A 21,850-nucleotide genomic window follows, 5' to 3' on the forward strand; every position below is an offset into this window, starting at 1 on the left:
TCCAGACCTAAATTAACCAATTATGAATACAGTTACAGGGCAATAGGTCCTTTTACTGATCTCTGTAGCGTTCTACGCAGAAAATACTCCTCACTGTAACGACGCGTCCTTTTATAATGTAAATAAGCATGCTTAAAGTTAAAATACAGAGTGGTAATCACCAACAAAATCAATCCCCATAATTTATGTTTCAGCCAAAACCGGACATATTTTACTGTTAATATTGGCAACGATTAATCGTTACACAAACTTACAGTACTTTCCAACAAATATTTGAAGATATTTTTCCCTCTATTTCTGGTGTATGGGTAAGACAAACGGATAAACACATCCAAAGAATATTTTTATGAACAACGAATTTTCTCGACCGTTAGGTGTCGTTGTGCATTTAAATGTTTCAGAAAAACATATAAACTTGAAGTTCAATGCCTTCCATTGCGCCAAGACGTTATAGTCAGTCTTACCGTTACGAAGTTGCAGCCGTCTTCCCACTTTTTGTTTATCATGGAAAGAGCATCAAGTCACCGAGAAAGGTATTTGGTTTCAAAATTTAAATTATGACTTGTGGCCTTTATATCACTGGAGATATTTAAGTAGCCTACTCTGTTTATAAGTATATGCGTTGTGATTTAGATTTTTAAATGCTGACAACTTGAAGTACTCTCTGTTTTGCAATGAAGCCAACTTCCTGGAATGTGTACAATTTTTAGACCAGGTTATGACAATTTCACATGTGTAGTGTAATGTAGTGATCAACATATAAAACTGATTGGCGTCAATCTCAGTTTAGGCAGTATTTTCTTTTAATATTTTTATATTTTGAAGGAGCTATCTGCTTATGGCTACAAGACCATCACCTCCCACAATAAATTGAATGAGGTTTCTTTAGTTAATGTTACCCGTGACATTCTAATATCATACAAAAAATCCCTTGAATCCCATTCTGAGATGGCTGATTTACAAAAAAACACAGAAAGTGAATTGTCTCGTCTGCAACATCTTTTATCATTAACCAAAGTAAATGTTTTTTTTTATGTTTTTTGTTTGCAATACTTCTTTTATTAACCTGTTTTTGAAATGTTATTTTGTTATATCTTGCATACATTAAGTTTTTATTATAAACTATGAACATTGTTTTCTGCCTTCAGGAGGATTTAGCAAACAAGGATCGTGAGGTGAAAGCCAAATGCATAGAAGAGGCTCACCTTCATCAGCGAATCGAAACTCTACAAAAAAAGCTCAAATCAGATCAGGAGAAATGCCGCCGTTTGTCCGCTGAAATGGTGTCACGAGATGTGCAGTTCAGGCATGAAAAGAAGAAAAAAATGCAGGAGATTGAAAAGATGCAAACAAAGCTCCACCAACTCTTGCAGGTATGTGTTGTAGTCACGTGCTTTGCCTATTAAAAAGTGTTAATTGAAACTCTATAAGTGGCATACATTACATTGTAGGATAAACGACAAGACCGCATGCTTGGAATTGAAATTCTAAACTCTCTGCAAAGGGCCGATGGTAGAAGGGGAAGGTGGAGCACTGATAAAACTAAGAAAAAGTGTGCAGATTATGCTTGTCTATTACTGTGCATATATTAATTTCTAATACAATGCCTATTTTTTGTCCAGCAACGAACAGGATATGTACCGTTTGATCATCATGAATTATGAGGACTCCCAGAAGCAACTTCTCAAGGAAAATAATGACATGCGCAAGTATTTGAAGCAAATGCAAGATGAGTTAATCACTGCCCTAAACCAAAGAATCAACAGCACAAGTATGTGGTTGTACCCATAATAAAATTACTGCATTTTGCTGTAGATGTTGTCAGTCCTGATACTTAGAAAAAGGTTTGTCAAAAATCTATGAAGTAAATTGACCACATTTTTGTAAGCCTTGGAACTTTTGAAAAGTAGGATTTCTGGATGTAAATTGTTATTGGTTCTGTTTTATTAGCTAGCGAACGCAAATTACATGAAAGTGATGAAGAGCAATTTGCTGAAGACTGTAATAAGAAGGTAACATTGACATATCTCTGTCACGTATTGTAAAAATTTTACATTTACAAATTTCTGTTAGCAGCATGCATCTGATCTCACCGATGGCGTATTTGATATGCCATATGACATAGTGAAAGAAGATATTGAGCAAAGCATTAATTCCAAGTGGAAAGCACTCAGGCAGGAAATCCATAAGGAGAGACAATGCTCAATTGAGCAAGGAGTACAAAGTGGTATGTTTCGAAGAACATTGCCTGCACAAATATATTAAAAAGCACAGAGGTATTTTCGACATGAACTTTTCACAAAAATGCAGCAGCTGAATGATATTATGGACTTCAACTATTTAAATATTTTTCGGTTTTACTTTTTGGGCACAATCTGCATACAGTAGTCATGGCAACAAATGCGCCCATTAAACTCCAATTGTGCGGTGGATTAGTGGCGGGAGGTAATTAAGCGCACGGGGATTAGAAGGATCACTAACATGCGATTGACGTGGATTTATATTTCGGCCCAATGGAACCACATGGGCCACGTTAGGTACCAAACAAGGCAATTTCCAAGTGTTGATCCACCCCTCCATACAATTGTGAATTTTTTTTATATATATATATTTTTACGTGCAAAATATTGTTTAATTGCAACTAGTTTTTGACACCAGAAACAACATATTACCAAATTTAATTGTTGATTTGTTAACGTTGAAAAATTCCTATACTTTAGACATAGTTTTTTTTGTCAATGTTATACCGCAAATATATTTTTAAATGCATCTTTGTACACTTGCTTGTTTCTGTCACCGTTTTCGCTTGTACATTTTGTTGAACATCGCTTCGTCAATTTAACTTTATTGCCTGCAGACAAACTCACGGAGTATCAGCGAGTCATCAAAGAGCAGCAGCAGTTGATCGACTACTTTACAACGAGCCACGGTTGGTGATAAAAATTGTTGCTAGGGGTTTGCCACGAGGCTGTGCATGCAAATAAAATACACTTTTCAGAATGTGGTCACAACGTGAACATCGGCTCAGTCATAATGTGGTTGGTTTTTGTTCACCAGAAGCTCATACATTTGTCTTAAATAATCGACCTTTTTCTTTCTTAAAGTTGTTACTTAATGCTTACCAGGGAGCAAGCAAGAAAGCCACGCAATGAAAGACTCTTATTTCCTCGAGGAGAAAGCCGACCTTGAAAATCAAAAAACGAAATTTCGACAGCAGCGATCGGCCTTCGAGAAGGTTACTTAGACTCTTAGAGGATTTGTTTTAGTGCCCTTTCCTATTACAGACTCTGTCCTAAAATCAAACCATCTAAAGCTTATTTGAATCTCTGTAGTTTTTATATGGCAACAATTTCATACCAGAAAGCGTCTCGTCTTTGCTTGAGGGCAATCAGTTCAATGGTTTTGGGTGTTCCGGTAACTATAGCAACAACTATATCGACTTTAAACCAATAGACGTCACCAAACCAGTACATGATAAATAAATTAGATAGAAGAATGTCTTGCTTGTTGTCCCTAAATAAATTTTAAAATAATTTCAGGAACGGAAGTATTACACAGATGCTTTGTTGCAACTTGGCCAAGATCGGCAAAACTTCGAGGAGGAAAAGCGTGATTGGCTGCAAAAGGACTTCATGCAAATCACCCCTTTGCGAGGTGAGCGGTGACCTTTTTTTTGGTTAAAATGCAAGAAGCGTCTGGTGAATTGTTGAGGAACTTAATTTGGAAGAAAGTTATTTCAAAAACGTGAATACGTTATATTTATTCCTAGGGCTCCGAAAGGAGTAACAGACGATCACACCAGCATTCTTAAATAAAGACCTTATGCTGATGTGATCGCCTGTTACTCCTTTCGGAGCCCTAGGAATATTACATTGATTTGTAAAGGCAGATCCGTCGGTTACCGACCTGCAAAGGCTGATTCTTGCAGTCACATTTCTGACGATTTTTCTATTACGTTATATTTACGGTTCTAAGTAAACCCGGACAAAACAGTGCGAAATTGGTTTTATTAACTGCAGGATACCGGAAAATGCGCAAAAAGCGATCTTCTCCTGGATGCAAAGGACCACGGAGAAGCAAAGGATTGTCCTCTAGCTGGAGTGGTATCGCGGCTAAAGTGAGTACTGTGTATGGTAATTTATTTGCAATTTCGGTTTGATTGTGATTTTGGTCTAATGTGCTTGCAGTTAGTGTGGTAGTATACACTTTTTAACAAACATTTGAATTTCAAGATTGTTGGAAACTTAGTCTTGTTGTGCGCCCACACCGTTGGTTCCAATTTTTTTACTATTGCCCTTACACTGGGGTAATTTAACAAAAGAGTGCCCTTTTCTTCTCCTATAACGTATAAAGTATTTCAACATAAGGGGTATTATGAAAATGGTAATTATTTCAAATTGTTAACGGTCTTATTGCTCAATAGAACATGATTGAAGGTTTGGTGACCATAAAATGAAATCTCGACCACCACAGGTTAGACGATAAACGCATTACGTGCTTGACCGCATCATGTAAAACCCCAGGAAAGGTTAATTGCCTTCCTGAATTTGCGTAACGCCTAAAGCATTTAAACACCCGGTATTTCAACTTCATAAATATTTGAACTTATCTCGTCAGAATCTCATGGACACGTCAGACTGCGAGTCATCGAGTAACGAGGATACGTCACCCGACCACGTGTTCAGTTTCAACCAGAAACTCGACAACATTTACATGAAGCAAGCTGTCAACCGCAGCCCATCCCCTGAACACCTGCCACTCACTTCCAGGTGAGTTTTGTTGTCTTGAAATCCACGCCTCTGTCGCGAAGTTTTGCAACAAGTGGATTGCAGCTTGTTAATTATTCAAGGGTTTCTGAACCGTAATTGTTGCGCAGTGGTTTGTAATTAGGTTAAATGAAAAGCGTAAAAGAGAACAATTCCCTCGAGTTTTGTGTGATGAACGTTTTCTGCAGACGTAACGCGGAGGTCGCTTATTTGTTTAAAACATCCGTGAGTTTATAGGAGTAGGCGTTTTCTGAAAATCACATCTAACATGAGAAACCGGACTGGCGTCGTTTTTTAGTAAAAGTATCATATTTTCCGTTCGACCAAGGTGAAGGTTTGGTAAAATTACAACTTCACCACACATGGCAAGGTGCTAAAAGAAAAAGAACCACGTGTATTGGCAAATTGATTTGAGAATTACGATCGTGACGTCAATCTTTACGATATACCTTCATTATTGCACGCATAGCAACTTTTTTTACTTAACCAGGCTCTATTTTTGACAGACCGAACTCCCAGAGGAGTCAAAGTCCCTCCTCGCCTCCAAAATCCTCCGTCACTCCTCACGTTCCTCCGACACCCTCCACCTCAGATCTCTATCGTGTCCTCGGCATCCGTTTTAACGACAAGGAGAATCGCGAGCAGAGGTAAATTCATCCACTGTTTGTGTGCTGTTAATTTGTCACAACCCAGAGATTACTAACCGTGTGTGCGAACAATACACATTTTTTCAAAGTTTTGTGGAGCAATGCACAATTGCATGCATGTGGTTATCCCGGATTTGAGGGTTTACCTGTAAAAAAAAGTGAACCTGATTTCAAATGGTCCAAAATCTACACGTAAATCATTGTTTAAAGGATTTTCTTCTGTAGTATTTCAATCTGTTTCTGAAAGACTAACATATATCGGTCAGTTTACAACTAATTATATTAACACCCCGCATACCTGCATTAACTTTAGAGCAAAATTTGCCACAGTTGCGCTCACCTGCATGCTTTACACCACTAACCCATGCATGTTGTTCTAACAAGCTCACCACGCCTCGCATCGCCTCCTGTACGCCACCGTGCGGATGTTGTGTCTCCGCACGCCGACGTCACGTTCGCCTCTAATTTGCTACTAACCCCAAACTTGCCAACGGAGTGTGGCATTGTCGGTGCTTCCGAAGCAGGGCCTTCATGCCACGACGGTTGTGAGTTCGGAGCGTGTTCGTCACTGTGTACTGAATTTGACGACATTCGATTGGACCGAGAGTGAGCAGTACCAACCGCCTGGATTAGAAATCAAGTGAAATGTGCAAGAATAGCTTATTTCATATTGCGCTAGTCAAGTTTGAGACCGACTTGGTAGGTTAAAATGCTCCAAGCGCTTGCTTTATATGTCCGGTTTTCGCACTCTACTAGATTCTAAGCACAGCGATCCGAATGCAGTTGCCAGGTGCTAATGTAGAATATATTCTGCCTTGTTGGATTATTAGCATCTCTGCTGTGCTGATGTATCGCAATTAACGCTTACCTGTAACAGTAAACCTTTTCATTGCTAACAACATATGTGCAATACAACGTAACCTGCATATTGATTTGACAGTAGTGCGCGATGAGCTTTGCATCTCAAGCCATGTTTGATAAAAAGTAAAATATTGTGCCTTCTTCTTTCTCGCGGTTACTGCTTGCATGTGAGTGCCTTTCACTTTTTGTTTTGCGCGCAACTACCGAAGGGTATATTTAAGCACGCTTGTAGGTAATTCAGCTTATCAGTGTTCCGTTTGCATGTAGTTCGTTCCTGTTTTCAACTTTTGCTGTGCGCTTTGCTACGTTTCATTAATCCTCGACAAAGCTATTCTTACCCTTCTCATTGAGCACGGTGCAGATGCGTGGTGTGGTTTTGTGTGACCAACTTTTACATGTTTACGATCGCCTCCTTTACAGTCCCAGTCGCCCTGAGGAAGCAAAATTACGAACCTCGAAACGTCAAGCCAAAGACTCTGTTGCGCCCCCTGGCGATTGGAAAAGAAGTGGGCGCTGTGTGAAACTTGACGACGTCAAAGTTACTCTCTTTCCCAATTAGTTAGTTTGATGCAGATTACTTCACAAGACATTAGGAAAATTTAAATAGCAATGCAGTCGGTAAATCTTCAACATCTTGCTAGCAGTAGAGAAATTTTGCTTCGAAGTGCCGCTTGATTTACAAAAAAATCATACATACGTTTTACTGCTATGCACGCTTACTGTCCTTAACAGCTTTATGATAAAATAGTTATATGAGAAACTTGCCTGCTGTGATTCGTGTGTTCTTTAATGCGCGCCACCTCCGCTGTGTTTGTTTGCTTTTATTCAATAAACAAAATTAACTCAAAATGTCCAATTCAATACCAATAAACATGCAGTATTATCAGGAGCGTGACAGATTGATGTATATTTTAATAAAGCTAAGATTTTAAGTATTAATCGTTTGTTTACTTTTGAAAAACCACTATGTCATTACCTGGTCCCAAATAATGATTCTAAACTTAAAAGATTTTCCTCATAACGATGCTGAAACTGCGATCTTAAAAAAAATGATTTTAGAAAATTGTTAATTTGCTTCCGAATATATGTTTTAAAAAACTCAATAAAACTAATATTTATGCATGACAATATTTTGTGGGATATTCATATAACACCACATCCGCAACCACTTTTTCTATTCGCGATCCAGATTTTCACTTGTCGCTAAAGAAAGGTTTCATAAATCCTATATTGACCGTTTTGTTTGCCGAATCGAAAAAAATGCCGTCCTCACAATAAGCGGGACCGACCGACATTTGCTTGCAGTGCGCTGTGAGTTTCGTAAACAAAATCAAAAATAGAGTCAGGCAATTGTATTCACATGCAGTGTGAGGAATTCCAAGACTGAATAAGTTCAACATGACTGATTTGCCAACATCGGTCTATAATTCTACGACAATGTCTGAAGGTACGTTATCTGTCTTTACATTGTTGATGTTTTTCTGTTGATAGCTTTTGTTTTATCTTTATGACAAAGGTAATTTAACGTAATAATTCAGTGGTTTACAGCTCTTTTCACTTTTAATTAAGTTATGAATTGTTTTCCCTGACCAGATCTATGAGATATTGTGAAGCAGCGTATATTGTAACGTCCTGAAAGAACTTAGCGACCCACTGGTCGAAAAGCGATGCTCTAATCTTTTCAAAAAGTGTTAGTTTGTTAAGAAAGCGCACGCAAAATTAGCTATGTGTTGCAGACTGCACATGAACTATGTTACATGATCTTCTGCGTTGTTCCAACTTCCCGGTTAAACAATTTTTATCTGCTGTGATCGTAAACTCGGTGACTGTTTTGCATGAAAAGTGAATCGCACAAATTGCATCGGCAACACATTTGCATATGTGAAACGAAGAAATGAATTTGTAATATTTCAGCCCTCTCGACAAAGCAACAATTACGAACGTGTTGTTGTCAGAGAGAACATTTACCAACATTTTAAATAATCAATTTATAATGCTCCAGACACGCAGATGCTCGCCATGTTTTACGAGTGATTTAACACAGACAGTGACGTAGTTTCGCGTGATAAATAATGTGTTTACACATGGCTAATAAAAATGTACGCGCCTTGATGGAAACGAACTCTCAAACTGCTAAAATTGCAATTTCATCGTAACATAGAGTCTTAATTAGGCAGTTGGATTCATATTTGGATTCATACGTTTGAAAACGTGAGAAACTAGCAGAAAAAAGGAACTAACCGATGTGGGCGTTTTTCGAAAAAGTATACACAACTAAAGGAAAAAGCAAGCAAACAATTTTTTCGTTCGAAAGGCGAATTGCAAACAGGTTCAGTCGAAAGAAGCAGGAAATTCATGTAAATTAAAAACAACACAGGGGGTTTTCCGCAAACGCACCAATGTAGTGTTTGCTTTTTCATCAACCCAGCTTGTGACTGAAATTAAAAATTATTTTTTGGGACGGGACCTCTATAGGATATTGAGGCGAAACAACAAAGAATATATCGAGATATGAGAAAGCAACAAACAGAATGTAAATGTTTCCTAAAATAAACAACTTCCCACAATTTGAACATATCGTAATTGTTAAGGTGCTTTCATACAAACCGTGGACTTTGCAACATTACCATACCCGTATGTAATATTATGAATTGCTTTGCTACCCTTCAGAAAGAATTACTTCCTTCACATCCAACGTCGCCGTGTCGGTAATCATAGGAATTCTCCTGATTGTTGGAACTGCGGGCAACATCCTCACAATCATTGTGATCCTCACTAATAAGCATCTTCAAACCGTCTCCAACTCGTTCATCTTCAGTCTCTGTGTGTCCGATCTGATCTCAGCCATCGTGTGTTCGCCGTTGTGGCTTTATCGTCGAACGTGGGGATTCGACCAATGGAAGATTGGCCTGTTTCTTTGTAAGCAAGTTTGTACTTCCGATTGCACGTTAAAAATTTTTCAATGGCGAAATAGACATATTTGAAGACAAAATTATTTACAAACACATGTGGTATCAAGAATATCCGACGGGGAAAAGTACCTTGCTTTTCTAAGGGCATCAAAGTTTTTATTCCACTACCGAAAATTTGTCTCGTGTGCGCTGGTAAAAAGATATCCACTATTATTGATGGTTCAAACCTTGGGGAGCCACAATTGACAACATCGGAACCACGCGTTTCTGTATTTTTGGCCTGAATTTAAAAGTAAATTACGATATTTTCCATTAAACCATCATTGCAACATGAACCGAAACACTCCAGGATGCGGATGGGACAACTCGAAGCGGGGCAGAATCGATAAATATTAAACCGCAGTTAAAAACCTAACTGTGTGTAAAGCAAAATTGTTTATCTTGGTCTCACTGTACTTCCGCTAAAAGACATATGGCGCCCACTCAAAACGTAAATCCATACCCGTTTCGTTTTGCCCCGGCATCGATTTGGTTGACGCCCCTTCCCTAAGTTTTATGGTGCGGAATTGCCACGGTGAGAAAAATATTTACTCTGCTGGCTCTACCGGGAAAACCCCGGTGCACGATACTGGGTAACTGACGCAAGAGCTTGCGATGACAACAGACTTTAAGACCCAAGGGTTCTTAAATATTGATCTTTGGTCATATGTTATAACCAAAGGAAGGTTGGAAAGATGTTTAATTCAAATTTTTCAGTTACTTTTTTTAGATGATTTACTACGTTACGCGGTGACATACAGTTTTGACTGATATACTTAACTTCTGATCTGTTTGCTTAACTAAATCCTCTTGTTTTGAAATATAACTGCAACAAATTTTGTATATCATTCTGTAAGCGTAAACGACAACACGTGACTTCGGTAGCTACAATTATCGATTTTTGAGGTTTAACCTCTTCGTGATATTACCTTTTATGTCGTATTCGGCGCTAAACAAACACTTATACTTGTCCATGGTACAAGGTCTGTAGATTTCCAATCGTTTTTTCTTTCGCTTTTAGAATATAGAAAATCTTCGTGTTTTCAGTGCATATTATATTCACACTTTTTAACTATTAATCCTGATAGTAAGATATTATGCTAAGTCCACACAACATGAGTATTTGCTGAATTCTGTCAAAACAGCAATAGTAAAAATTACTAAATACCTCAAATTATTTCCGGGATACAACAATATTTTCACCTCCCAGGCCAGTTCTATTGGGCGAGCGACTTTGCAACAAGCTACGTGACGTCACTACATATTTTGTCGTTTGCCGGTTTGCGCTTTATCGCCATCAAGCGGCCATTTCTGGTGGCTAAGATTCAAAAAAGAATTGCCTGGATGTATGTATGTTGCCTGTGGCTTTTAGCAATCGTTGCCGCCATTCCTATGACCATGTTTGTCGGAGTTTGCAACAAAACAGGCATGTAATGACGAGACATTTTTTTTTAAATCCCAATACATTTTTTACCTAACTGGAATACAGATGGACGCTTCGGGAGGAGTTGGCCTTCATGTTCTATTCTTGAAAACCCTGAAAGTACTTGTTGCGTGGAACAGTACTTGATCTACATGGCAACTGTCAGCACAATTTTCTTTTATTTACCCGAGATTCTGGTCATTGTTTTTTCGATATGTATTGCTTACTCACTGGACCAGCGTCGCAGGTAAGTTGGTGCAATTTGTAGATTAAAGACATTTACTTGCATCAAGCGTCTATGAAATGTAAAATCGCCGAACTACCAGCTTATTCAAGTACAACAATAAACAACAACGTAACGTTACATTAAAAATATGCAAATGTATACAGCTTATTCAAGTACAACAATAAACAACAACGTAACGTTTACATTAATAATATGCAAATTTGTTACAACTTGTTGAATGTTTTTGTGAAGTATTTCCTTTTTTAACAACTGACCCAAATTCTAATCATGTTTGGGACAAAAGGTTTACGGATTGTCACTTTTTAGATGGCGCCAGAAGTGCAATTGTCCCGTTACGACACCTTGCAACAGTCCAAAACCGAAGGGGCAAGTCAACGCCGTGTTTTCATGGAGTGCAAATCTTCCTGATGTAATAGCGGAAGCCACGAGCAGTCAAGCAGCTCACCAGGAGGGGGCGCCATGTGATCAAACTATTTCACCAGCGGGGAGGCCGTACGCGGTGAAGAAGAACAAAAAAAATGTGGCATGCCCAAAACCTTCTACCTCAAATGAAACCAACTACAGCAACATGCAGAAAGCTTTCATTCAACTTACCCTCATCGTCATCGCGTTTTTAGTCGGTTACGTGCCAACGACAGTGTACCTTCTGTGGACGACACGCACTCTAAAGGACGATAAGTCTGCAGCATTGGCTGATTACTGGTTTGGAGTTGCGTCATACATTTGCCTTCGTTTCAGCGAGTGCATGAACCCACTTTTATACAATTTGGGCTCGACCAACTTGCGGCGAGCTTCAAAACGCCTCATGCGACGACTATTCAATGGCAAGGAACAACCACATGTAACCGTGCACTAAAGTTATGTTCCTGCGCGTTTTCCCCTTATATCAAGAACCTCAACGTTGTGTATTTATTGGTAACTTTCATAAGTTATATCATCTGCCCTTACAGTTGACTTTCCATTTTAGCTGCATTTTGCATTTTTCGCATGTGTATGTTTCTGTTGCTATTGCACTTTTGAGGTGGTTGTGATAACGGAACCGGAGATAAGCGGATTTATTTCGTTTCCCATCACGTGATATCACAGACGTTAACATTAAATTAATCTGATTATTACAATTCAAATATCCGTTTCTGTTTTATCCTAACTTGTGGGATATTTTGAGTCGTATGATCATAATCGGATTTGGAATAAGTAAAGTTCCCGGTGGCAGATATATAAGCAGCGGCCAAGCGACAAGAAGTCATCAGTTGCTGACCAACAATCAGCAGAGCAGTCGTTAACTGAACAGCGAACAGTATTATAGTTACAATAGGCGAAGTTGAATGACCAGCGGTAGAGTATTGTTAAGATTTTTTTAAATAAATCGTTATGTATATGTGGAGACTGCAATGCAGAAGAGTTGTCGGTTCGAAATATACATGGAATTCATTTTACTTTTTCAGGTTAAAACCGCATAATATCATGGCTTACTCTATCTTTGTGATCGTTTGTGCCCTTGCGGCATTATACTGCAACTCCGTAAATGCACAATTTCCTCGCATTTGCGCCACTTTTGAGGCAATTGTGGCGCACGAATGTTGTCCGCTAGTGGGCGACACTGGGTCACAGTGCGGGGAAGCGGAAGGACGTGGATCTTGTCAGAATATCGCAATTGACGAACTTCCACATGGAAACCAATACGTTCTGGTTGGAATTGATGATCGTGAAAGGTGGCCAGAACGTTTCTTCAACAGGTCAGTAAATATTAAAGTGTATTTTTAGGTTGTTGGAATACGTATTTCGTAGGTTAAGAACACGTTTTGACAAATAAATATGTATTATGAGAAAAACAATCAATTTACGATATTCAATAGTACAAAATCCAGATGTGTGTTAATAAAAAATACGTATCGATTCCAGATCGTGTGTGTGCAACTCTAACTATGGTGGTTTCGACTGCTCGGGATGCAAATACGGATGGCAGGGCGATGATTGCCAGCAAAGGAAACCTGCCACAGTGCGAAGGAACATACTTAACATGACTGAAGACGAACGAACAACATTTCTTGACATTTTAGACCAATCCAAAACCGCCATCCATCCCGACTACGTCATCGCCCAGGACCACTACAGGTTGCATTTATGTGGTCCAGTCAAACTTTTTGCAACATGTTATATTACATTTGCGTACAAACAAATACCTCAAATTTGCAATTTATGCATGTAAATGTCAAAAAAACTTCAACCTAAACGGAAAGATATAAATTTAAATACGAATACTTTGAAAAAAGACTGACGTAGAGAGTAAAGACAACATATCGGATCATTAACATCTAGCGATAAATATTCTTTCCGCAGAAACCTCATTCCGGAAAACAGCACCGAGCCAAACTTCATCAATGTTTCCATCTACGATCTGTTCGTGTGGGTTCATTATTACTCGGTGCGTGACACTCTCCTCGGTCCTGGACAAGCTTACACTGCAATAGATTTCTCCCATGAGGGTCCAGCTTTTCTTACTTGGCACCGCATGCATTTGCTCGGTTTGGAAGCAGATCTCCAACGTCTCTCCGGTGACCCGACATTCGCTTTGCCTTATTGGGATTTCGCCGTTGGAGGTTTGTTCAATGTGGCTTTGTAACCACAAATAAGTCAACCTGAAACCCCTGCATAAATGAATTCGGGCGTTATTTCCTCTAATGTCATATATATTTTTTCTAAAATCAATTTAAAACATAAAAGAACGAACATTTTGTGGCCTTATTCCAATGAATATCTGCAGGCAGAAAGTATTTTGTTTATGTAATTGTGTATCCAAGGTGAAGGCCTTGTCAAAATTACTAAACAAAGTAACATGTTCAATAAGTAAATTCCCACGCCCAACATTAATTATTCACGTTAGGTACTGAGTGCGATATCTGCACCGACGATATGTTGGGAGGTCGCGATCCCGCCGATCCAACTCGTCTTGGTCCCAATTCCCGATTTGCCGACTGGGATGTAATTTGTCTCAGTCTCGATTGGTTCAACGACAACATCAAGCTGTGCAACGGAACTGCCGAAGGTAAACAAGACAATTTTTCCCTATAGCTACATCAAAGTAATATTTTATGCTTTGTTCGTATTACAATTCAAAAAATGAACGAGCCACGAATTAAGAATAACATTTTGCACATTTCATTTTTTTTTACTTTTATCCAGGAACCATTCGCCGAAACCCTGGTGGTAACACTGACCGACCCGCCGTCCAATCCCTTCCGAACCCTGAAGACGTGGCGGAATGTGTGGAGGTTGACACATACGACACCCTCCCCTTTTTCTCCAACTCAGCTGGAAGCTTCAGAAACGCACTTGAGGGTAAAATTTACCTTTGTTCATGTAAGTGATTTTAATGACGCGCCATTTTCATTACATCACAGGTTACTCCGAACCGGACGGAGAGTTTGAAATTGGTGTGCGAACTTTACACAACTTGGCTCACTTGTTCTTGAACGGCACCGGGGGACAAACGCACGCTTCGGCAAACGATCCGATATTTGTTCTCTTGCACACTTACACCGACGCCATTTTTGAGGAATGGTTGAAGAGGTGGAGGCCAAAGTTATTTGCCAAGTTTAATTATAGGAAAAAATTGTGTACAATTTGCAAGACGATCAGACATAATTTGATATTTCCTGTCCATTAAAGCGAAACATTGTACAGTTTTGATGCAACAAGATTTTTGTTTTCAAGATCGAATGCCACTACCGCCGATTACCCAACTGAAGATGCACCGATTGGACACAACCTTGACTTCAACATGGTTCCATTCTTCCCTCCAATCACAAACCGGGAAATGTTTGTCGCCTCCGATCAACTGGGATATAATTACGCCGTGGACTTTGCAGGTGACAAAAAAAACATGCGTAGTTTTTGGCAAATCGGTAAGAATAGTAAAAAGGCAAATGCGAAAGGAGGTTTTTGACTGCTATTTCGATCCTAAACTTCTACACAAGGTCTGTGCTTTAATTAAACAAATTGTGGCATATTTGTGTTATTGGTAACAACGAACGTCATTTTCTATTTTTACAATAACTATAAAACTGTAACAGCACAGTAATTGTAATCCTAACACACTAATGTTTTCATTTGATTGTTGTAATTGTAGAAGTGAGCGCTTTGGAGTCGGAACCTTCTTTCATCTGGGCGATAGTTGGCGTTTCGGCATTTGTCGTCCTGGCAGCGTTGGTTGTTGTGTTGATCAGCTCACTTAAACGGTACCGACAGAAGAAGAAGGAAGACAGTCTGTACCAAAGCATCATCGAAGACGACGCCCACAAAGGCGTTAAATACACAGCTTAAAATAAATATCGTTTGCTTCAAGGAATTAGATAATATTCGTCCAGTGAAATATTGTTTGTTGTTGGCGTATTGGTGACTACATTTCGCACATTACACAAACTCAAATGTATGCCTATGAAATTATTGCTTTTGGGGAGGACTAGATTCTGATATATTCAAAGCAAGAACGTTTTAGAACGCAGAACATTCCGTTTCCTATTCGGCGTCAAATAGCAAGGTCTGTAATGAAAAATTTCCACCATACTCCGGCAGATGTCAATGTGAACGTGGCAGCCATTGTATAACTTGATGAAAGTTCCTGCCCAACAACAGAGCGTCGGTCTGATTCGTTTGAAAACAATTGCTTTTCATATTATTTGTTGTGTTTTCAATTTTATTTGCACAAACTCTTTGACAAATATTATAAACGTCCTGTGGAATGGAAAAAATATTGTACCTAATTACTTTTTACACCTAATATTTGTACGATCCTTCGTCATGCTTGGAATCTTTGTCTTATGTGGTTTTCATGGTGTCCCAAAATCGGTGTTCACATTTTGTCAACTATTCACGTGACATAAAACAGGTCAATTACTCAGGTTCAAAGCAGGGCTCATATGGTCTATTATGAGCACTTGTTAATTGTTAGCAAAGTCAGTAGGGGTTGATTAAGTCATTAGAGGACCTGCAGTCTAAACACTCGAGATTTTGATGTGTGCATTATGCAAAATATAAAGATTCAACCACACACAATTTAGTGTTAATTTTTGTGTATTTTCACTACAATTAATAAAGTATCACCCAAACAGCACATGAATGATGAATCTTCGGTAATGCTCTACCAGAATGCTCTTACGTAGGCCTGTGTGCTATTTTGCTTGATAAATAATCCATTCCTGATACCAGTTGGTCGTGGTTTTTCACGTTGGATCATCAAAAAATAAACTTTTCGAAATATATCATACATTGATAAAAATATGTGTTGATTAAAAGTTCTTGATCACACTATATTACACAGTTCAATCCAGACAACTATGCCAACAGACATATATACTGCTTGATAGTCGGGAGAGAATAGGCGACCAGCTCTTCTAAACCAAAAATGAGAGCAGTGTATACATGGGTGCAATACAGCATTATAGACGTTCTGTTATTATAACTTTCACCATATGTTTGCGACATCCTAAGACCTGCCCGTAAAACCACCATCTGCGGTAAACTGGTCTGCAGTGAATAAAACGCTTGGGGTCCAGTTGTGTAACAAAGAGTTTATTTCAACAAAACCTTTCGCGACTTTAGCGCTATTTACAACTGGCAACTGAGCAAACCATTGTGTTTCTATCAGCAAGATCACGTGATTACTGTAGAGATGTACTATTACACAAAATATTCAAATTACAACCAACATTCGGCCGAATCCGAAAATAATCCGAATATTTAATGACGTCATAAAGTTTTGCATCAGTCGGAAAAAGACCTGGTTCCACCACAAATAATGATTTGTTTTGGCCAACTGCAGATATTCGAATTCGGTAGAATACCCATGTTTTTGTGTGGGTACAGCTTTGTCCAGGGCGGCTTGATATCCATTTGTCACTTTCCAGTGCCACTGGCGGAGATCCTTATAGGATATACGATAAATCTTTGAGAGGAAATCACTTTCACAAATGGGCGTAACACTTATAACCTTTTTAATTTTGTCGGTGTCAATGCAATAGCAGTTATTATGTGCAAAAAGATGATTTTATTCTGATGTATTCTTGCACTAGCAACATAATTCCGTTCAGCACATTTATGTAGGATTCAGTGTCAGTATTCGGATTGTGTTCTGCTCATTCTTTGGCATAACCAGAAGGTGGCGCCATGTGATGAGAATTTTTCACTAGCGAGAAGCACAAAGCGGCCCAAAGTACCAAAAAAACCTGGCATGCTTATTACTACAGCAACTTGCAAAAAGTCTTTTGCTTTCCTTATTGGTAATGAGCTTTCAGTCGGTGACATTTTGGTTTCAGCAAGGGCAGAAAATAGGCAAAATTTTGCACAATTTGGGCTCCTCTTACGTGACTGTTCGATGGCGAGGTACAGCCGCAGTAACCATGCGCTTAGTAATGTTGGCACGTGTCTCCAACAACAGACAACATGTTTCAAGTTAACCTCATCGTTGTGTATCAGCTGCAAACTTGCATTTTATACAAAATGAATTTTTGCATTTATTACATTTTTTTCTGGTAACTGCTTTAGTTAAATCACATTTATATGGTTGTTGTTCTAATCAAACAACCACAAATAAAATGATTTATTCCGTTTCCCATCACGTGATATCACAGGCGTTAACATTAAATTAATCTGATTATAACCATTCAAATATCCGTTTCTGTTTTATCCTAACTTGTGGGATATTTTGAGTCGTATGATCATAATCGGATTTGGAATAAGTAAAGTTCCCGGTGGCAGATATATAAGCAGCAGCCAAGCGACAAGAAGTCATCAGTTGCTGCCCAGCAATCGTTAACTGAACAGCGAGCAGTATTATTGTTAGAATAGGCAAAGTTGAATGACCAGCGGTAGAGTATTGTCAGGGTTTCGGGGTGCCTCTATGGAGACCGCAATGCAGAAGTGTTGTCGGTTCGAAATCTACATGAAATCCATTTTACTTTTTCAGGTTAAAACCGCATAATATCATGGCTTACTCTATGTTTGTGATGGTTTGTGCCTTCGTGGCATTATACTGCAACTCCGTAAAAGCACAATTTCCCCGCACTTGCGCCACTTTTGAGGCAATTGTGGCTCACGAATGTTGTCCACTAGTGGGCGACACTGGGTCACAGTGTGGGGAAGCGGAAGGACGCGGATCTTGTCAGAATATCGCAATTGACGAACTTCCACATGGAAACCAATACGTTCTTGTTGGAATTGATGATCGTGAAAGGTGGCCAGAACGTTTTTTCAACCGGTCAGTAAATATTAAAGTATATTTTACAGGTTGTTAGAATGTGTTTAATTGCCGTATTTGTGTGAACGTTTATAAATGCTCTGTTTATCCTCGACCACTTAATAGAGAAAAATTTTAAACACGCAACGCGGAGCCGCATGTTAGCATTAGTATGCTCCAAATACGTCACTCAATGATATGAACAAATGATTATAGTATAACATTGGTATAAAACAATATGTATCAATTCCAGGTCGTGTGTGTGCAACTCTAACTATGGTGGTTTCGACTGCTCGGGATGCAAATACGGATGGCAGGGCGATGATTGCCAGCAAAGGAAACCTGCCATAGTGCGAAGGAACATACTTAACATGACTGAAGACGAACGAACAACATTTCTTGACATTTTAGACCAATCCAAAACCGCCATTCATCCCGACTACGTCATTGCCCAGGATCATTACAGGTGATAAAGAAATACTCGAGTAGATTTTGTTTTATGCGCGAAGTCAGTACTTCGCGTTCCTGGGAATTCGTCGCTCGGCGAATTTCAAGGGTCGCAGAGAGTGTACCAACTTCTCATAGGTAAACATTTTACTGTATACTTATTTCTCAAATTGCACCTCCAGACACGTGTGCTGGGTCAGTAAATTCATATCCATGTGGTTTTCAGTAGTTATTGTAAAATGTCTATTGTGTTTTTATCTAAAACTGTTCAATACGAAGAGTCGCGTCAAATCTTAAATAACTTAAGTTGGTGGAGAAAGTTGGAAACGTCTTCCGTTAAAACTGTGAACTTTGGCGCCACAAATGTGTACAAAGCTACTTAAGATATATTTTCCGTCGATATCTATGGACATATAACTAGACAACTGAATATGAAACGTCACTTCCGCAGAAACCTTATTCCGGAAAACAGCACCGAGCCAAACTTCATCAATGTTTCGATCTACGATCTGTTCGTGTGGGTTCATTATTACTCGGTGCGTGACACTCTCCTCGGTCCTGGACAAGCTTACACTGCGATAGATTTCTCCCATGAGGGTCCAGCTTTTCTTACTTGGCACCGAATGCATTTACTCGGTTTGGAAGCAGATCTCCAACGTCTCTCCGGTGACCCGACATTCGCTTTGCCTTATTGGGATTTCGCCGTTGGAGGTTTGTTCACTGTGGTTTTGTAACCACTAATAAGTCAAATTGAAACCTTTAGGTAGATAATTTTGAGCTAAATAACAAGTTCAAAAAGTGAAATCCCACGATTAATATTAACTTTCATATTTTAGGTACTGAGTGCGATATCTGCACCGACGATATGTTGGGAGGTCGCGATCCCGCCGAATCAACTCGCCTTGGTCCCAATTCTCGATTTGCCGACTGGGATGTAATTTGTCTTAGTCTGGATTGGTTCAACGACAACATCAAGCTGTGCAACGGAACTGCCGAAGGTAAGCAATATAAAATTTCCTATAGTTACATCTAAGTCATATTCTGTGTTTCGTTCGTATTACAATATGAGCTGCGAATTAACAACAACATTTTGCCATCTAATTTCACTTTTATCCAGGATCCATCCGCCGAAATCCTGGTGGTAACACTGACCGACCCGCCGTCCAATCCCTTCCCAACCCTGAAGACGTGGCAGAATGTGTGGAGGTTGACACATACGACACCCTCCCCTTCTTCTCCAACTCAGCTGGAAGCTTCAGAAACGCACTTGAAGGTACAACTTACCTTTGTTCATGTGAGTGATTTCACTGACGCCCCACCTTCATTACATCGCAGGTTACTCCGAACCGGACGGAGAGTTTGAAATTGGTGTGCGAACTTTACACAACTTGGCTCACTTGTTCTTGAACGGCACCGGGGGACAAACGCACGCTTCGGCAAACGATCCGATCTTTGTTCTCTTGCACACTTACACCGACGCCATTTTTGAGGAATGGTTGAAGAGGTGGAGGCCAAAGTTATTTGCAAAGTTTAATTATAGGAAAAAATTGTGTACAATTTGCAAGACGATCAGACGTAAATTGATTTTGCCTGACCGTTAAAGCGAAACATTGGACAGTTTTGATGCAACAAGATTTTTGTTTTCAAGATCGAATGCCACTACCGCCGATTACCCAACTGAAGATGCACCGATTGGACACAACCTTGACTTCAACATGGTTCCATTCTTCCCTCCAGTCACAAACCGGGAAATGTTTGTCGCCTCCGATCAACTGGGATATAATTACGCCGTGGACTTTGCAGGTGACAAAAAACATTCGTAGTTTTACGCAAATCGGTAAGAATAGTAAAACGGCTACAAATGATTAAGTACAAAATTGACTGAAGAGATCAGAATTTCTACTGTGCTTTAGCCTACAAATTTTGTTGAGATAATTGTGTCATTGGCAACAACAAACATCCATTTCCATTTTTACAATAACCAAACTGTAACAGCACATTAATTATAATCGTAACACACTAAAATTTTCGTTGGATTGTTGTAAATGTAGACGCAAGTGCTTTGGAGTCGGAACCTTCTTTCATCTGGGCGATAGTTGGCGTTTCGGCATTTGTCGTCCTGGCAGCGCTGGTTGTTGTGTTGGTCAGCTCACTTAAACGATACCGACAGAAGAAGAAGGAAGACAGTCTGTACCAAAGCATCATCGAAGACGACGCCCACAAAGGCGTTAAATACACAGCTTAAAATAAATATCGTTTGCTTCAAGGAACTACATAATATTCGTTTAGTGATTCATTGTATCGATGTACGTTTCATATAATACACAAACAGAAAAGATTCCGTACTTTCTGTTGATGGAAAATTGTCAGTATAGCAATGATACATGGTACGCTTTGGGGATTCCTATTTGTTATCACGAGTTGGTCTGCATTGAAACGTTTCCCATCACGGGTAGACATCAGTGTAAACGGTAGTCATGGATTAACTCGATGACAGCTCGCAATAATAACAGAGCGGCGGTGAAAGAATTTTTGTGTGCTGGAAAGCGAATCCCTTTGTCTTCCTTAATCCGATCTCCCTTGCAATATCAACACAGGATTACAGTTGGGTGCCTCAGAGGATTTGGCACATAAACAGGCTCATGTAGCCAAGAAGCGAGACTTGTAATTAATGTTTCTATTTCTAAGATTGAGCGGCAGTTCGTATACAAGTAAACGTGCCTAATATGTCGTATTCGTTAAAATTGGTTGAGATATACTTTAACTAATAATGTGTTTTGTTAGTTTTTTATTTGCAAAGATCCGTGTATTTCATAAATGCTCTGCTCTAAAAATTTAAATATTCTACCTTATTCAATTTATACACTAAAAAATAGCTTGGCGTGCCTAAAATGCTTCCCGAAAAAGGATGTGGTTTCTTTTTGTCTTTCTGACATTTTGTGTATAATTTTTACGCCTTTTTAGCTTATTTCTACAAAGTATTAAGTTTCATCATGCATCATCAACTTTTTCGTGTTTTCTACTTAAGATAAAAGTTAGTGAAATGATTTTACTTTTACCTAAAATCACAGGCCGGTTGCGATATTTTTTAATGATAGAATTTGACCCTTGAGAAGTTGTTCTCTGCGTAAATAGTTGACGACATCATTTTACATAAACAAACCCTATTTGCAGTGCCGTGTTACTACCGTTATGATGCCCGCATTCGCCAAAGTTGGTTCAGGTGTGATTGCTTCTGATGTGACAGATATCGCGATACAGTGATGGTAAAGGA

The 21,850-nt window shown here is 39.2% G+C and overlaps 4 protein-coding genes across 6 annotated transcripts; all 4 read left to right on the plus strand.

The window, feature by feature from the left end:
- Positions 1-408: 408 nt before the first annotated feature.
- On the plus strand, positions 409-7,115 carry LOC145900883 (afadin- and alpha-actinin-binding protein B-like). 3 transcript variants are annotated; one of them, XM_082988892.1, is made up of 15 exons: positions 409-533; positions 634-715; positions 826-1,017; positions 1,149-1,373; positions 1,452-1,552; positions 1,623-1,771; positions 1,951-2,012; positions 2,074-2,227; positions 2,858-2,929; positions 3,126-3,235; positions 3,540-3,654; positions 4,020-4,117; positions 4,618-4,769; positions 5,273-5,413; positions 6,695-7,115. In XM_082988892.1, exons 1-15 carry the CDS (start codon positions 505-507, stop codon positions 6,831-6,833), a joined length of 1,821 nt encoding a protein of 606 aa, XP_082845018.1. In that variant the 5' UTR covers positions 409-504; the 3' UTR covers positions 6,834-7,115. The 3 variants fall into 3 exon arrangements, with proteins under 3 accessions (XP_082845018.1, XP_082845016.1, XP_082845017.1); XM_082988890.1 differs by having other exon boundaries at positions 5,798-6,836; XM_082988891.1 differs by having other exon boundaries at positions 2,077-2,227; positions 5,798-6,836.
- Positions 7,116-7,711: 596 nt separating this feature from the next.
- On the plus strand, positions 7,712-11,751 carry LOC145913451 (neurotensin receptor type 1-like). The gene is made up of 5 exons (XM_083001147.1): positions 7,712-7,721; positions 8,945-9,193; positions 10,436-10,655; positions 10,731-10,895; positions 11,202-11,751. Exons 1-5 carry the CDS (start codon positions 7,712-7,714, stop codon positions 11,749-11,751), a joined length of 1,194 nt encoding a protein of 397 aa, XP_082857273.1.
- Positions 11,752-12,359: 608 nt separating this feature from the next.
- Positions 12,360-15,218, plus strand: LOC145913528 (L-dopachrome tautomerase-like). The gene is made up of 8 exons (XM_083001272.1): positions 12,360-12,631; positions 12,798-13,010; positions 13,236-13,495; positions 13,780-13,941; positions 14,079-14,234; positions 14,297-14,465; positions 14,610-14,764; positions 15,025-15,218. The coding sequence occupies exons 1-8, from the start codon at positions 12,360-12,362 to the stop codon at positions 15,216-15,218; spliced, it is 1,581 nt and encodes a 526-aa protein (XP_082857398.1).
- Positions 15,219-17,878: 2,660 nt separating this feature from the next.
- LOC145904007 (L-dopachrome tautomerase-like) lies at positions 17,879-20,821 on the plus strand. The gene is made up of 8 exons (XM_082992217.1): positions 17,879-18,150; positions 18,383-18,595; positions 19,028-19,287; positions 19,413-19,574; positions 19,694-19,849; positions 19,912-20,080; positions 20,225-20,395; positions 20,635-20,821. The coding sequence occupies exons 1-8, from the start codon at positions 17,879-17,881 to the stop codon at positions 20,819-20,821; spliced, it is 1,590 nt and encodes a 529-aa protein (XP_082848343.1).
- The last annotated feature ends 1,029 nt before the right edge of the window (positions 20,822-21,850 follow it).

This window comes from Ascidia mentula, chromosome 1 (genome assembly GCF_947561715.1).
Source record: "Ascidia mentula chromosome 1, kaAscMent1.1, whole genome shotgun sequence".
Taxonomy (NCBI): Eukaryota; Metazoa; Chordata; class Ascidiacea; order Phlebobranchia; family Ascidiidae; genus Ascidia; species Ascidia mentula.